This window comes from Sycon ciliatum, chromosome 12, assembly GCF_964019385.1.
Source record: "Sycon ciliatum chromosome 12, ocSycCili1.1, whole genome shotgun sequence".
NCBI lineage: Eukaryota > Metazoa > Porifera > Calcarea > Leucosolenida > Sycettidae > Sycon > Sycon ciliatum.
Window position 1 is genome coordinate 13,509,346 of NC_088654.1, and position 16,754 is coordinate 13,526,099.

The 16,754-nt window shown below is 46.2% G+C and overlaps 1 protein-coding gene across 1 annotated transcript in view; it reads left to right on the plus strand.

Moving 5' to 3' along the window:
• The first annotated feature begins 341 nt into the window (after positions 1-341).
• Positions 342-16,754, plus strand: part of LOC135828885 (fibrillin-3-like) — a 136,572-nt gene continuing 120,159 nt past the window's right edge. The window contains exons 1-3 of the mRNA XM_065341315.1: positions 342-461; positions 11,222-11,403; positions 16,104-16,175. Of these exons, the coding sequence (XP_065197387.1) occupies positions 408-461; positions 11,222-11,403; positions 16,104-16,175 (308 nt within the window). The 5' untranslated portion in view covers positions 342-407. The remainder of the gene's footprint in view (positions 462-11,221; positions 11,404-16,103; positions 16,176-16,754) is intronic.

Genomic DNA, 16,754 nt, shown 5'->3' on the forward strand with positions numbered 1-16,754 from the left:
TGCTAGTTCAAAAGTGTTGCTGGAGTAGACAGAGGGCTATGTACACAGTGTGTGGTTGTTGGGATTAGAGGGCTGTGGAGACAGCTTTCTTTGACTGCGCTAGATGTGCGGAAAGCTAATGATACCATCCTGTGGTGCACTAGCGGTCACCTTCTGTCCCCATGAGCTACCTTATGCCAAATGTTAAGAAATGTTTAAGTCATCTATAAGTACTAGGCCAAAGTGAGTAAGACGACAAGTCTTTGATCCGAAATAGAAGAGACTCCTTAAGTTTAGGCTACGGCTTGTGGAGAATTCACAAATACAAATACAATTATTACTCTTTCCGATCGTCATCTCACGGTTGTTTGAAGATCTTGAGGGCGAAGACGTCGGCGAAGGAGTTGTGTTCCTTTCTACAGAATGATATGCGCCGCGCCTATTGCGTCTTGACAGGAATTAACAATAGCCTAACCATGCAGGTAAATAGTTTCTAAAGTTGTTTTTCTTGTTTTGTCACTTTGTTACGAGCTACAATGACTACCGTAACATTTCTGAAGATGCATAGGCAACTGCAATTGGAGGAAGGTTCGGTTTGGTGTGCGTGTGGCAAATGAACCAGATTTGAGATGCCCACATGTTTTAGTTTAGACATGGTGCAAGATCTAAAGGTGGTTAGAGCATAGTTTACGACAGTTCACTTCCCAATATTGCTTACTATTACTTCAGTTTAGATTAACCATCTTCCTTGTACATCGGTGGTACACTAAAACAAAAGTCATTGTCAATTTCTAGTAAAGTTTTTATCGCCGGTAGAAAAATCAGACTTTAGATTATTTTTATAAACTGGTAAGAACATTGTTTAGCGTTCATAGGACTTCATTTCGACCTGTGTTGCAAGGCTGTAAATCTGAGCTGTCATTAGGCGATAACGGGATATAGAAATAGCTAACTGTCCGCGTTGTACATTGTACATGAACAATGCAACTTTGTTCCGTTCTCGGTCATTGAATATCGAAGTGGTTTGCGTGATAACACGTGGACTACACAAAAAACAGGGGCATGGCCAATGTCAAGCCTAGTTCACATTCGACGGGGCGCGACGGGACGTGACGTAAGGATCGACGGGAAACGACGGGACGGTCTGACGGCGTCCAATGTGAACACCAGGAACGGGAACGCAACCGTACTACCGTACAGATCGGGAAGCGACGGGAAGAGTTGGATCGATCCAACTTTTCATACCGTAGACGGGCGTAGACAAGCGTACAAAACGGCTGCAATTCGAGTGTGAACAGGGGACGGCGTAGTGCGCCGACTGCTCCCGATTCGTACTTGGAAATTTTTAGCATTTCGAACACTGCGCTTCCCATGATAACTCACAGAATGGCTAGCACGACTTGAGTTGAATTTTAGCAACATAAGATCTCATGTCACTTATTGTATTTAGGGATAGTTCAGAAGCGTGACAGACGAACTATTCTATCATTTCCTGGGGCTATTATTTGAATGCCACAACTTTCAGGGCTAATTTTTTGGTCTTCACGAAAAACTGATATTGTGAACTTGATTCCGCTTCTTTCAAGGAGAAATAATTGAAAGGAAGTCCCGAAACACGAGAAATTAGGTCCAAAAGTCACACCGTCACGGACCGTGCCTTATGACTCGCGCCGTTCGACGTTGAACGTCGCAACGACTGCTGCATGTCGTGTCGTGCGAATCTTACAGGATTTACAGCTCACCCCAGCCCTCCCGACAAGCGCTTACGTCCCGTACCGTCGGCGTTGCGTCGAATGTGAACTAGGCTTCACTGAGTTTCATTCTTACGCAATAATCAGCCAACATGAACATGTTATTGGCCATGTCACTACCCCAGCCTGAGAAGAGATTGGTAGATGTCTATGTGCTACTCATTGGGTGTTGACTTGGTAGGTATGAGCTCTATGTTGCAACCTCTGTACCAATACTGGTACTGAAAACTTTTCAGGGCTAGCAGTGTTATGCTAGTGCAAAAATATGGTTGTTCAATTATATGGGCGGTAGGCTGAGTACAGAGTGTTTGGCTGTTGAAGTCAGGTGGCTGTGGAGGCAATAGTTGTTAAGTCAGGCATATCATTGTACCGTGAGTGCGGACGATGTGGCTAGTTTCGGCAGGTGAGTCTGAGGACACGGCGCTTGATTAAACCTACCAATCATCACCCCACGCATAGCATTACAGATACCTCTCCAGGCATAAATACCGGCATTTCAAATAGCATCGGTGTCATCCACATCCTGCCTTATGATTGCGTGAGCATGCAACTCAGGGAGTAGCGACAAACTAGTCTTGCTCTTGTTGTTTTGTGTACATGTATTATTCACACTGGGGGTGAATACGCAAAACAGAAATTACAGGTAGCAGTTCTGCGGCGCCTTTAGTCACGCTAGCATTCTTGATAATCGCGCACATGTACTTGCCAAGGGTGTGCCGTTATCCAGAGCTGTTTTCACCAGTACTGTGCGCTAGCTGCTTGAAAAGGCTGCGGTGCCAAACATCGAACTCTACTCGGGACACTCATTCCGAATTGGCGCAGCTACTACCGCCGCCATGGCAGGGATACCAGATTCGCTGATTCGTTCTGCCGGCAGGTGGCAGAGCGATGTGTGTCTACACTATATGCGAATTCCAATGGAGACCAAGTCCAAGATCTCGGCTCAGCTTGCCTCAGTGACCTTATCTGATTCTTTGCACGGACAGTTTATGTTCCATCCCTGAAGTCCTAGCATAGGCATGTAACTGCTCGATAATTTCTTAATGCTGGGGGGGGGGGGGGGGTTGTTCGGGGATAGTGCTGCTGCTTTGTGGAGCTCTATCGCTCCTAACTGGTCACTTGCTTCGCTAGTTGCTGCTCTTCACGAGCCAGTTGTTGCCAATTGCATTGGCTTTGCCTTGCAACCCCATTGTGGCACAATGTGGGTTTATTGCGGCTCCTCGCGAGCCAGTTGCTGCCAGTGGCCTGCCATTGCTTTCCAGCTCTTCACGAGCCAGTTGTTGCCAATTGCATTGGCTTTGCCTTGCAACCCCATTGTGGCACAATGTGGGTTTATTGCGGCTCCTCGCGAGCCAGTTGCTGCCAGTGGCCTGCCATTGCTTTCCAGCTCTTCGAGCTTTTGCATTACAAGACCAGTTACTCGAAGCAGCACACTGTCTCCAAAACAATTCCTTGTTGCCTTGGGCTGAGTATGAGTGTGTGAGGGATATGGTGCTAATGTCGCAGTAATGTAGTTAGTGTGTGTTAGCATCCACCGATCACACTGCCATGTTTGCATCTGCCGCGCACCGCTGCATCAGTGCATTGTGCACTGCACTCACACTGCCAGCGCATAGAATCGGGCACGCTTAGCCTGACGTCACACAACTGCTTCCTTTGAACTTTTGCTCACTGCACTCTGTAACAGTTTTCCCCTGTTCTCTATAACTTTACACTCCCTCGCACCTCATGCGTCTTACGCCTGTCTATTAGCACCTTCATTGGCGCCATTGCCACGTGTATACTATCACATTTTGCATATAACTGGTCGAGGCACGCTCAACCAGGCCTCTTACTTTTCAAGTTTGATTAAACCTGTTACACTGGTAGCAGAGGATGGTTACTACTCTGCTTTTGGCAGGTGTTCTGGTCGCTCTGCTTACGCTCCTCGTACTCGTCGTTCGGCTGATAAACGATATCAAGACCGCTCAGCGCGTTAGCCAAGGAAACCGAACGATACATCCGAACTCGGAACCGTGGGAGCCAACACCCCGCCTTACGAAAGAGCCGCCTGTGTTTGGAGGAGATTCCGCTACATTCAAAGAATGGACGTTTGCAATGGACATGGCCCTACGGTCGTTGGCACTCCCAAATGCGGCACAGAGGGTCGACTACGCGGCAGGATTTTTGACTGGAAACGCTCGTCTTTGGTTGATAGCGGCATTGGAAGCTAACCAAGTGTTTTCCGACTGGCCTGCTCTGAAAGCGACACTTGGCGATGTGTACGGACCACGGCACAACGAGGAAACCTCGCGTATGGGACTAATTTCCGCAGCGCAGCACGGGTCGCTGGACGCATACATTGCTGCTTTCACTCGCCTCAGCCTGCAAGTGCCGGAAATCGACCACCACACCAGAGCGCTGCTGTTCGTCAGGGGTCTAGTGCCGCACATCCAGCGACAGGTCATGCGTGAGCATCCACGTACCCTGGAGCAAGCTGTCATGGCAGCAAACACCGTGGAGCAGTCGTCAGGGCCACCGGCGTCGGGGCCACCAGCCAGTAGAGAGTCGCGTTCCGTGCCCAGCTTCCGTGGTCAGGGCCTCCGCAAGCTGACGGACCAAGAGCGTGTCCAACTGCGAGCAATGGGACACTGCTTTGCTTGCAGGAAGCCAGGCCACCTCGCTAAAGACTGTACTGAGGGTGGACAGCGCTACCCAAACGCTGGTCGCCAGTAAGAAAGGGGGTGCGCTTACTGGCGACGACCCAAGCGCCCACGCCGGTACCAGTCGCTAACCGGTTCGGAGCTCTGGAGGTTGAAGACGTTGCTCTCCAGGAACCTACGGAGCCGGAGACACCCATAGCTGTAGGAAACTGTCCCGTTGCAGAAAGGTGTCATGTCAGCAACGTCAGCGTCGGCAATGAACCTGAACACGACCTACTGCGCATACAGGGAAAGATCGGCGGTCGCCGTGCAGTGATGCTGATAGATTCCGGTTCGACGCATGACTTCATTGCAGACAGTTTTGTTCGAAAGCATCATCTTGACACGGATGCAAGCTCAGCAGTGCTGAGCGTAACATTGGCGGACGGCTCGACCAGCGAGGTCCCGCAGATTTCCACACGCACGCTAAGGGTGACAGTCGGGGGCTTCAGTGAGGAACAGCACTTTACTGTGTATCCCCTGACTCGCTACGACGCTATTCTTGGCAAGCCGTGGCTTACAAGGAACAACCCCAGCATCAACTTCCGTACGAACGAAGTTCAGTTGGACGGTGAGCCCTTTGTTGCCAAATTGCCTTCAGCTAACCCGCCGACAGCCGACCGGCCATCTGTGGAAAGCATGTTTATCAGTGGCCGACAAGCTCGTCATGCCCTGAGGAGTGGAGCCGAGGGGTTTCTTGCATGGGTCACTGCTGCAAACGAGGAGAATCGTTCCGGGCCACAACTCCAGGAATCAGAGCAACAAGACATCCAGAACCTGCTCAAGAGGTACCAGGATTTATTTCCAGACGAGCTGCCGAATGAGCTTCCACCGAAGAGACCAGTCGACCATGAAATCCAGATAGAAGATGGAGCCAGACCACCGTCTCGACCCGCCTACCGCCTGCCGAAACCAGAGATGGACGAGCTCCAGTCACAGCTATCAGAATTACTTGAGAAGGGATTCATTGAGCCAAGTAAGTCGCCATACGGTGCACCTGTGTTTTTTGTGAAAAAGTCGGATGGTACTCTGAGAATGGTGTGCGATTGGCGAGAATTGAATAGAATTACGATCAAAAACAAAGCTTGTCTTCCTAATATTGATGACTTATTCGACACGATCCAGGGCAGTGCATATTTCTCCAAGTTGGACTTGCGGTCAGGCTACAATCAAATCAGAATTCAAGACTCGGATGTTTCTAAGACGGCCATTAATACGCCGTTCGGCCACTTCCAATTTAGAGTCATGGGATTCGGGCTGACTAATGCCCCGGCCACCTTTCAGTCACTCATGAACTCTATTCTGCAACCGCATCTCCGAAAATTCGTTGTAGTATTCTTGGATGATATTCTAGTTTTCAGCAAGACCTGGGAAGATCATCAGCATCATCTTCAAACAGTTCTAGAAACACTTAGAAATAGTGAGCTGTATTGCAAACAGTCTAAATGCGAATTCGGCGTGAGAGAAGTTCTCTTCTTGGGGCATAAAATCAACGGCACATCAATTTCCCCTGATCCCAAGAAGATAAGTGCTGTGGAAACATGGCCAACTCCGTCGTCAGTAACTGATGTGAGGAAGTTTCTTGGCTTTGCAAACTATTTCCGAAGGTTCATAGATCGACACTCGACCATCTCTCGTCCATTAGAAGAAATCACCGGAAAAAATTCACGCTTTGAATGGAGCGCTGCTAGACAGAAGGCATTCGAGTCTCTAAAATCAGCATTACTCGAGGCGCCAGTGTTGCAACTGGCCGATGTTGAGAAAAGCTTCATGGTAGAAACTGACGCAAGTGACTTTGCCGTGGCGGGTGTGCTCCTGCAGCAGGGAGAAGATATGGATTTGCATCCCGTAGCCTATTGTAGTCGGAAACTGTCAGCTGCAGAACGCAACTATACTGCGGCCGAGAGGGAAACGTTGGCTGTGGTATTTGCATTAAAGTGCTGGAGAATCTATCTATTCCGCCACTTTGACCTGATGACTGATAATATGGGTGTTGTCTATTTACGAACCAAACCGACTCTCACCAAGCGTGAGGCAAGATGGGTAGAGTTTTTAGCTGACTATGACTTTACGGTCTTTCACAAACCAGGAAAGAAAAACATTGCCGACCCGCTTTCACGCCGTCCAGATCTGTTCAGTGATTCTGAAATAGGCGGGTCATCCTATCCTCCTAACATTCAGTTGAATGCCATAGAGCATACCCTAGAGATTAATCCAGACTTAGCGCAGTTAATTGTCAGCGGTTACAAGTGCGACAAGGATCTTGCTCCCATTATCAGGAGACTGAAAAATTCAAGCCATGACAATCTGCACGACCGTTACCTTCTAAATGAAACACCCGGTTATCTTTATCTCAGATCTTCACCACAGAACAGGTTATGAATTCCAAAGAGTAGCAAACTCCGACTCGCCCTGCTTCAAGAATACCATGACTGTGTGACTGCGGGGCATCCCGGTCGAGATCGCACCTATTTCAGACTCTCTAGATATTTCTATTGGCCCAGAATGGGACTGGATGTAAAGGCGTTTGTCAAGTCATGTGACGTCTGCCAACGAGTTAAAGGCGGCCAGCTAAAAACTGGTCTCTTGCAGAATTTACCAGTGCCCAGTCAGCCGTGGGCGGATATCTCGATGGATTTTATCATGGGTTTGCCTAGGACCGATACAGGTCATGATGCTATATATGTATTTGTAGACCGCTTGACAAAGTGTGTACATTTAGCACCTACTTCCTCTACTATTGACGCTAAAGGAAGTGCTGATCTGTATATTCAACATGTATTTCGACTTCATGGTTTGAGTTCTAGTATTGTATGTGATCGTGATCCAAGATTTACGGCAGCATTTTTTCAGGAATTGTTTGATCGCTTAGGAACGAAACTAGCATTTAGTACTGCCAATCACCCTCAGACAGATGGCCTAACTGAACGAGTAAACAGAATAGTAGAGGATGTGCTGAGGGCTTTTGTAAATCATAAACAAGATAACTGGGATATGCTCCTACCTCTCTGTGAGTTTTCTATCAACAGCGCTACTCAATCATCTACAGGAAACACACCGTTCTTCTTAAATTACGGTCTAAATCCCAGAGCGCCACCCGACTTCCTCAACCCTATTCAGGGAGGCAGAGATTCAGCTGATTGGTTGCAAGCAAGACAAGACGCGGTCAAGATCTCACAAGATGCGCTAGTGGCAGCTCAAGCTCGTCAGGCCTTCTATGCAGATCGGACAAGGGTCGAGGGAAAGCTGAAGGTGGGAGATTTGGTAATGGTCTACCGGGATTTCCTCCTGACTCCTGAAGCTCGGGACCGACCATCCCATAAATTACGCCCCAAGTGGTTTGGCCCCTTTCCTATAACCCATGTGGTCGGCCCGAATGCCTACAAGCTCAAGTTGCCTCATACCAGCCGCTGTCACCCGGTATTTAATGTGTCGGCACTCCGTGCCTACGAGAAGAACGCTATTCCTAATAGGAGACAGCCTACGCCTCCGCCTATCACGGACCTTGATGGTCATGCCCGCTATGTGGTGGAGAACATTCTCAGTCACCGCCGCCGGCAGAATCAGCTTCAGTACCTAGTCAAGTGGCAAGGCTACTCTGATGCCACTTGGGAGCCTGAACATTATTTGTTGGATGAATCTGGTAATGACATTGTTCCACTTCAGAAGTACAAAACCTTGGCTTCTGCCCGCTGAGTTTTGCAGTTGAACTTCTAGTTTCACCTTACACATTTGTTGAGCTTATTACACTTTATTTGCATGGAGTTTCAGTCGTCTTATTGTGTTACTTCAGTGCGAAGCCTTTTTTCGTCTCGCACGTGTTTGCGCTTATTGTACTCTATTCCACTTGAGCATTTGGGTTATAAGCTCCTTCCTCTCCATAGGAGGGGGATGATGTAACAGTTTTCCCCTGTTCTCTATAACTTTACACTCCCTCGCACCTCATGCGTCTTACGCCTGTCTATTAGCACCTTCATTGGCGCCATTGCCACGTGTATACTATCACATTTTGCATATAACTGGTCAAGGCACGCTCAACCAGGCCTCTTACTTTTCAAGTTTGATTAAACCTGTTACACACTCACACTAGTACACTGCCAGCGCATGGATTCGGGCGTGCTTAGCCTGACGTCGTACAACTGCTTCCTTTGAACTTTCTCTTTCTTTCTTGCTGTTGGCTTCACTTCAAAGACTAGTCTAATTAGCGGTGACTTTTAGCTTGTGCCAGCACCAAATTTTCACCCTCCATCCCTCCCATTTAATCATCTTCCTAATGGAACTATGGAACATTTAGCTCTATCGCTCCTAACTGGTCACTTGCTTCGCTAGTTGCGGCTCTTCACGAGCCAGTTGTTGCCAATTGCATTGGCTTTGCCTTGCAACCCCATTGTGGCACAATGTGGGTTTATTGCGGCTCCTCGCGAACCAGTTGCTGCCAGTGGCCTGGCATTGCTTTCCAGGTCTTCGAGCTTTTGCATTACAAGACCAGTTACTCGAAGCAGCACACCATCTCCAAAACAATTCCTTGTTGAATGGGCTGAGTATGAGTGTGTGAGGGATATGGTGCTAATTAAACACTACAACATGTAAAGAAAGAAGAAAACCAAAAATTCAAGAAATGAAACTCGATTATGAAATCAAAATGGAAATTTGAAAAAGTCTAATCAAATGAAAACTCAAGGCAAATGTAACAATGTTGTGTAAAAGATTCAACTCAATCCCTACAGTCCTTTAAGCTAAAGATGAACGCTGGCTCTGGACTGCTCCTGTGTTTGGCGATTTTGTGGTACACTGTGCAGTGCCGCGCGATTCGAAACTTCAAAAAGGGTCCAAAAAGGCACCTCAACTGGGGTTCGTACCACAAATGTACTGTTATGCAAGTGGAGTGAACGGCCTGAATTTTCATGGTTTTTACCCATTTCAGTGCTTTGGGGGCAAAGCCTGGCCGAAATCCTATTCTTGTTACGGCTTGTTTTATGGAGAAATAGACTTCAAAAACACGATTGGAAAAACATTCCATGGGGGATTGCCAAAAAATTGTGACGAAAAACTCGAATTTTGACCCGTTTATAGGCAAAAAGCTAGGATATCATCTTTTTCTGAATGGACTGCAGACGAATGCTTTGAAAAAATTTGAAGTGTGCATGGATGAAATAAATAGAGGGAAAAAATTGAAAACAATAGAAAACGCAACAGAAATCCAGAAAAAACCTAAGCAGCCACACAAAATCACAATCCGACCAACAGCAACAAATAGTCAGAGAATGGAAAACAAATCCTAGCACAAATCGCACACAAGGAAACCAAAATCTTAACAATCCTGCCAGAGGCTGCTTAAAAAGCTCCAAAATAACTAAAAAGGACACAGCGAAAAACACTCTTGTTTTTGTTTTTACTTTTGCAGGTATAAAAAATGAAGAGCGAAGCGTTATCAAAACTAGTAAAGTCAGTGAATGACAGTTCTGTCACCCGCCTAATAAAACACTCCTTAGACTAAGTACTTACTGAGCTTTGGAGGTCAACAGCGAGTACGTGTAGGTGCGTATTGACTTTGCAGTTCCAACATTTCCTGTTTCAGCCCAGCGTTACATAATAACTTCTATGCGCTCTAAAGGTTGATGCCTGTTAAAAAGCACTCGAACCTAGTATTTTATGTTTTAAACGACGTGTATGATGCCATAGGTGACGCCCGCCTTGGCACCTTCTTTTGACCGCGCTAGATGTCAGGAACGATAATGATAAAATCATATGATGCACTCGCGGCCACCTTCTGTCCCCATATGCTACCTCATGCCTAAGGTCTAAGCTGAAGTTTTAGTCATCTATAAGTACTAGGGCAAGTTGAATAAAACGACAAATCTTTGATTCTAAGTACACCAATTCCTCTTTATGATGGTCCGCTAGCGGTAACAACTGCTATTGTAGCTTGCCTCCAACACGCTATGAAAGCATACATTTAAACCTACAATTTCTCTTACAAGCCCATCCCTTTTTGCTTGATTTGTTCCAGTACCTACGCAATCTCTAAATACTGGCGCGTGGATTCCAGTTCCGTACGAAAGTTCATTTCAAACCAGACGGAAAATGCGATGTTTCATTTTCCGCAGTGTGCGGACTGCAGCTGAATTATGTCATGTTGTTGTATTCTTTTATTTTTGACTGAAGAAAAAATTGACTGTCACCACCAGGACACGCACCAGGGACCCTTGCGATTATTTTATTTCAATTCGCTAAGGGCACAGGCAATACTGCCTTCTCACCGGACAAAGGATTCTCCGGTTCCTATCAAAAATGAGAAATCTGCGATATGAATGTGTATGAGAAAAATATTAGAAAAATGAATATTGACGATGTCGGATTACGAATACCAATAACGAAGGCAGCGCGAAGCGCATCTGGCCCATAAAAAAGAGATCATAGTTGCATACTTTTGTTTGTGCACTCTTTGCTATTAGCTAGAACGATTGTACTGCATTTGAACATATTTTAGAAGACCGCAATGTATGATGACATACGTGACACCCAACTTGGTAGCTTTCTTTGACAGCGCTAGATGTCCGGAAAGCTAATGATAACATCCTACGGTGCACTCGCAGTCACCTTCTGTCCCCGTATGCTAGCTCATGCTGAAGGCTAAGGCTGAGGTTTGGTTTATCTATAAGTACTAGGCCAACGTGAATAAGACGACAAGTCTTTGATCTGAAATAGACGATTTAATGTTACTGGTGGTTATAGGGGAAGGAGAAACATAATTTCTAACCGATTTCAAGGCCGATGGGTTTGTGTTCCTGCTCAATGGTATTCTTATAGATCCCATCAATGGCGAGATTGTTGATGGTCCAAGTCCTCTTGCTAGCTATCAGTACCTCCGTACAGGCTGCCGGATGCGTATCCACTGTCACGTGCTCGTGTACCGCAACCGATTTCATCTGCAACCAGCATCAAATTGTTTCAAATATGCCTACGGACATCCCGGTCACTGTTATCAATATGTAAGTTTCATTATGCCCCATGCATATGGAAATTTCTTACGTGTATTTGAAGCCATCTACTGTTTGCTAATTCCACCCCAGAGCCATTCATCGTACATGTAATAGAGCTCCGTTCAGTTTTCTTCTGACGAGTTTTAGAAATCCTGAAAGCTAAAATAGGAGTAAAGTGATAAACATAGAGATGAAAGGCTCCTTTTACTGGAGTGGAGTGGAGTAAAAAAAACACTAGCCATGCAAGCTTCAAAGTAGGACTTGTCTAACTGCGGGTAGCACAAGGAGCATGACTGATAATGATTAAAAAATTTAGTAGGAACATGTATGGTGGAAGATTCCGACTTCCTCCTCCGCTAACTGCGCTGCGGATGTCCTACTATGCCTCTTGATTTGAATCTCCAGAAATCGGCCTACGATTGTCCGGCTTGAAACAAAGTCATACCGAGGTCACGCTCTACCTCCGAGCCCTAATTTTCCCCTCGCCGTGTAATAATAATATTAGCTAATCATTTGAATAAAGATCGGTACCAAAATGTATACGAGTGCGATAAACAGCATTATAATTTAGGCCAGTGCATACAATACCGTGTCTAGGGGCAAATGTTTGGAAAAAGAGTTTTTCACACAAGCGGAAAAACCGTCAGAGATCAAATTCCATTACACAGTGTTTCACCGTTCAAGCAACGGATCATCAGATGGGTGATCAAACAAAGTATGATACACTGGTTATATACTCAGAAGGTGTGAACTCCGTCACTATGGAGTGTGAAAATTATCATTATGTCGGGTGCCGGATGTGACAAGTCCATTTTTCATGATGCATTGTACAGAGTGCCTAGGTGCTAGATGAAACACTGTGTAACGGAATTTGATCTCTGACGGTTTTTCCGCTTGTGTGTGATGGAGCTCTGCCTCGCTTGCATTGAGCACTCTCCGCAGTTTGAGACCATTCCCTTGTGTGAAAAAGAGTTTTTCTAAAAAATCTATCACAGGGGTCTACAGAACACCACTGTGGAAGATAAAGTTGGATATCACGAAAGAAAGTACACAGAGACCATGATTTCTATGGCATTATCCAACGAGGAATACGCCTTGAAGTATGCATTATCAACAGCGTCGTTGGAAGCAGTAACAATTTTGGCATCAGCCTTCAGTATTGGGCAAGACATTCCATGAAGGCTGCCGTGTCCTGCAAGTGCAAGTACTTGCACTTGCAGGGTCGAGCTGATATTGCCAAATGCATGACCGCCGCATGATTTTTTTGCGGGCAATATGCGACCTGTTCATATTATTATTGTTAACATGGTCACGGAGTGGTTCCGTTGTCGAAATATTTCATCGTCTGCACGAACAGAACGAATATCATCCCGGAGTAGCTCACACTTGTTGCACACATCCATCCGTCGTGTCATGAACTAGATGGACTTGCACTTCTTAGTCCACAGGTACAAATATACACAGTAACCCAAGGTTTTCGCTTCACCAGACTGCTTGAAATAGTCCGAAAGAACAGGCAGCATATGCTGGCAAGCTTTTGGGAGATTCCTCACCTCTCCTTCTGGATGCTGCAGGCAAAGGGTGACCGAACACTAAGCTGTAGGTCATGATGATTTTTTTACAACATACACAACTCACCGGCAAGCACATGGGGCTAGCACGGGGTGAGAGGGTTCTTGCGGAGCCTGCCATACTCAACTGGCCAGAGGTCTCGGCATCTTCAAATGGCAGTCGCACCAAATTTGGGAGGAAAGCAAAAACACAAGGGGGAATGGTACGAGAGAAAAACTGCGAAGGTCTGTCTCCCACTTCAGCCGTAAATTTATTCCAAGGCACATTGCCAATTTTCCATGTGCACCGGGAGGATAGCTATCGAAGCATGATGCGCGTCCCTTCCGTTGCCCAAGCTGAGGCCCGCCAGTCACACGAGCAGTGCAACCGGTACACCAATGTAAAAGGTCGAGTCGCTTCGATTTCATCCCGGAGATAGGATTCCGCTCAACGTTGTTGTATTCTTTTAATACAATTCGCTCAGGGCACAGGCAATACTGCCTTCTCACCGGAGAGAGGATTCTCCGACTCCTACCAAAAACGAAAAATCTGCGATATGAATATGTACATGTATGAGAAAGATATGAGAAAAATGAATAATGATGATGTTGGATTACGATAGTTTAGTTGTTATGCAAGAGTTCCCTGACGATTAAAGATAAAGCGTGTCTGGAGGCAAATGTCGAGAAAGGATGCGAGAAAAAATACAGCGTTCCGGAAAGGCAATGGTGCACATAAATAGAGCATAAGGCAATGGTGCAGAAAGAGGTGAGAACTTACAAACAAGGCAATCGTGCAGAAAAGAGGGAACTGAACACAAGAACTAGCGGTTCTAGAGGCTAAGACACAAAGAGGTAGGGACCAGCGAATCAATACAGTGTCAGATAGTGCTCATGAATTCATCCTTTCGTGATACACATCTAACTTCAGGCAACAACATATTCCTGGGAATGGCACCTTGGAAACGGATGGAGGACCGACGTGAAGCTGCTGATATGGTAGTTCTGAACGCAGACACAGCCTTCAAGAATCAGTGAGTCCATGACGGGAATACTCTGAAGCGCCTCCTACTCAATGTCAGTTGCAGAGTCCCCAGAATCTCCGCCTGATTCTACCGCACTTGACTCACCTCCAAATTCAACGCACGAGCCTTTAATCGCGGACGCTTAGCTGGGGCTTCACCAGAGTTATTGTGAGCACTACAACTGCTAGTTGCTGACTCCTCCTACGTACAGTACGCCAAATGGATTGTTGTCTTCCTCCTCAATAATAAATGTGCCGGTCACTTGGGACGCGCCGAGGATAATCACGCGAGCTGTACAGCTCGACCGAAGTGTTGCTCGCGTCTGCCACGAAGTCTGTCTGGTCAGAGGCCCATCCCTCGAGTGCTACTTCTAACTCCTTCTGCTTTGCCACGTCCATGATGATTGACGAAATTCGATCGCTTGTCACTTCTCTTGTGGTCTTCAGATCGATTCAGTTTTGTCGACAAAATCAGCGATCAAGCAACAATAAAATTAAACTCTTTTTTCGGGGGGATTTTATCAAAATTCTGAAAGAAATAGGTTTCCCCAAAAACACGTTTTCACATACTCAGTTTGTCCTGCTCAGGCGACCGGGCACGGAGCTGCCACCTGGCACTGCAGTCAACTGGCAGGGCACTTCCATAGTCCCATCTGCTTACGCTCGGTACTTAGGAATACTGGTTGACGAACATCTGTCTTTCTCAACCCAAGTGGATGCAGTATGTGCAAATGTCAATAGGAAGGTCGGAGCATTTGTCCATGCAAAGCAGAATATCAGCATTTTTGGCGAACGACTTTTATATTTATCGATCATTCAGTCCACTTTTGAGTTTGGCAGCACTGCATATATTCATTGCTTATCACAAGCCCTATATGACAAGCTTCTTACTGCCAGCCGCGTAGCATTAAAGAGGATATTTTCGACTCCCACCACTATTCTATACAGTCATACTAACTTGTACGCCCTTGAGAAACGCCTCAACTTCAAAACCTATGTATTTGTTTACCGCTGCCTAAATGGACTTGCTAGTCCTCTTCTGCGAGACCGCTTTACCTTGCGCGCCCATGGTGCTCGCACTGCAGGCACCACCCGTGGCCAAGTCTCTGCTGCTCTTGTTCTTCCCCCCGCTAACACCCGATATGGCTTTAGTGCAATTTCTTATTTGGGCGCTGCCAGGTGGAATACACTTCCACCGGCTTGCCGCATGTCTAGTTCACCAGCTGAATTTCGCTCATCAATCAAATTATACCTAGGGTTCCCTGTAAAAAGGCGCTGACGCCTGTTGGGAATTCCCTAGTAAAAGAAGAATAAATAATAATAATAATAATAATATTAACTGGTTTGAGGGAAAGAGACAAACGGGAAAAGTCTGAAGAAAAAATTGACTGTTGTTGTTGTTGTTGTTGTTGTGTTTATTTTAATTCGCAAACCAAACGGGCAGATCTGCCCAATGAAAAGGTGGCGAATGCAGATAGAAAGCAGTAATAAATGAAATTGGGGACTGATGTAATTAGGATAGAGGTGGAGAAAAACTAAGCCAGCTGATCATCAAACAGGACGTCTGGTACTCTAGGTACTAAGGCCAGTAAGTGTGTGCGGGATCATGCTGGCGCGGAACTGGCGGAGCGTGGAGATGGCACGTATATCGCTGGGTAATGTGTTCCACAGCTGGGCGCCCCGGAACGCGAGGCAACCCTTGCCGAACCTGGTGGAAACTGGCGGTTGGCGCAGACCCACTGTCACCACAAGGACTCGAACCAGGGACCCTCGCTTGTAGCCAGCGATGCTCTAACCACTGAGCTATGGTGTAGTCGTCATCCCAGCAGAGATAATAATAATAATAATAATAAACATACAATGGCCTATGTTGTCGAGATGCGAGCACGTGGCCTAGATTATTCAGCACAGCATACGTGGCAGGCGTCTGCAATTGCCCAGGTATATTTCTGAATTGGGAAGTATTACGAAAATGACTCATTGTTTCATTAATTGTGTCTTTTCCTCAAACTAGTGATATTTCATTAATATTAATCTTTTACCACATCATGATCCTGCCAAAAATGGATGTCGTAACAACCAATAAAAGTATCTGGAAGTGTAGTTTATTGAATGCTTTGAATTTGTTGTTGCAGTGTAATACGACACAATCAGCTAGCTAATCTTACTTCAGGGCAGATGGACAACTTCACCAGCCTCAGGAAGCTGTACGTATTACACTCATACAATTAAATGCTTACCTAGCCGTTTCAGGGAAAAATGTCGAAGAATGATAATGGTGGCAGCTGCTCGATCCTTGTGATATGGCTTTTGTTAGTGCATGTACGTGTCCTTGGAGTTTCGGTACTTAGCGCAAGCGCTGTTGCCATGTGAACTACCAAACTCAAGCCACGACATGAGAGCATAACCTAAGCAATATTTAGCTGACTGCAGTATATTCATACAGAAAACAAGCCTCGATTGTCCTTGTTTTTCTGTTCTGTATTACTCTCTGCCTCTGCGCTATTGAGCACTGTCAGCACGCTGGGTACGTGCTCTGGTACATAACACTCATGCAAATATGAACTTCTAGCGTTTGGCCATAAGTGGGTCTAACTTCCAGTTTCTTTAAAACAAATTCTGCCCCCTGGAAGTGTGGAACAGCCTTTCAGCAGAGATGCTCGTCAACACCGAGGATATGAAAATGCAAGCGTTCAAATCGAAAGCTCACACGGATTTGCGTTAGACTTACCTGTCTTTATAAATGTAACTTACTCTCTCTCTCTCTCTCTCTTTCTCTCGCTCTC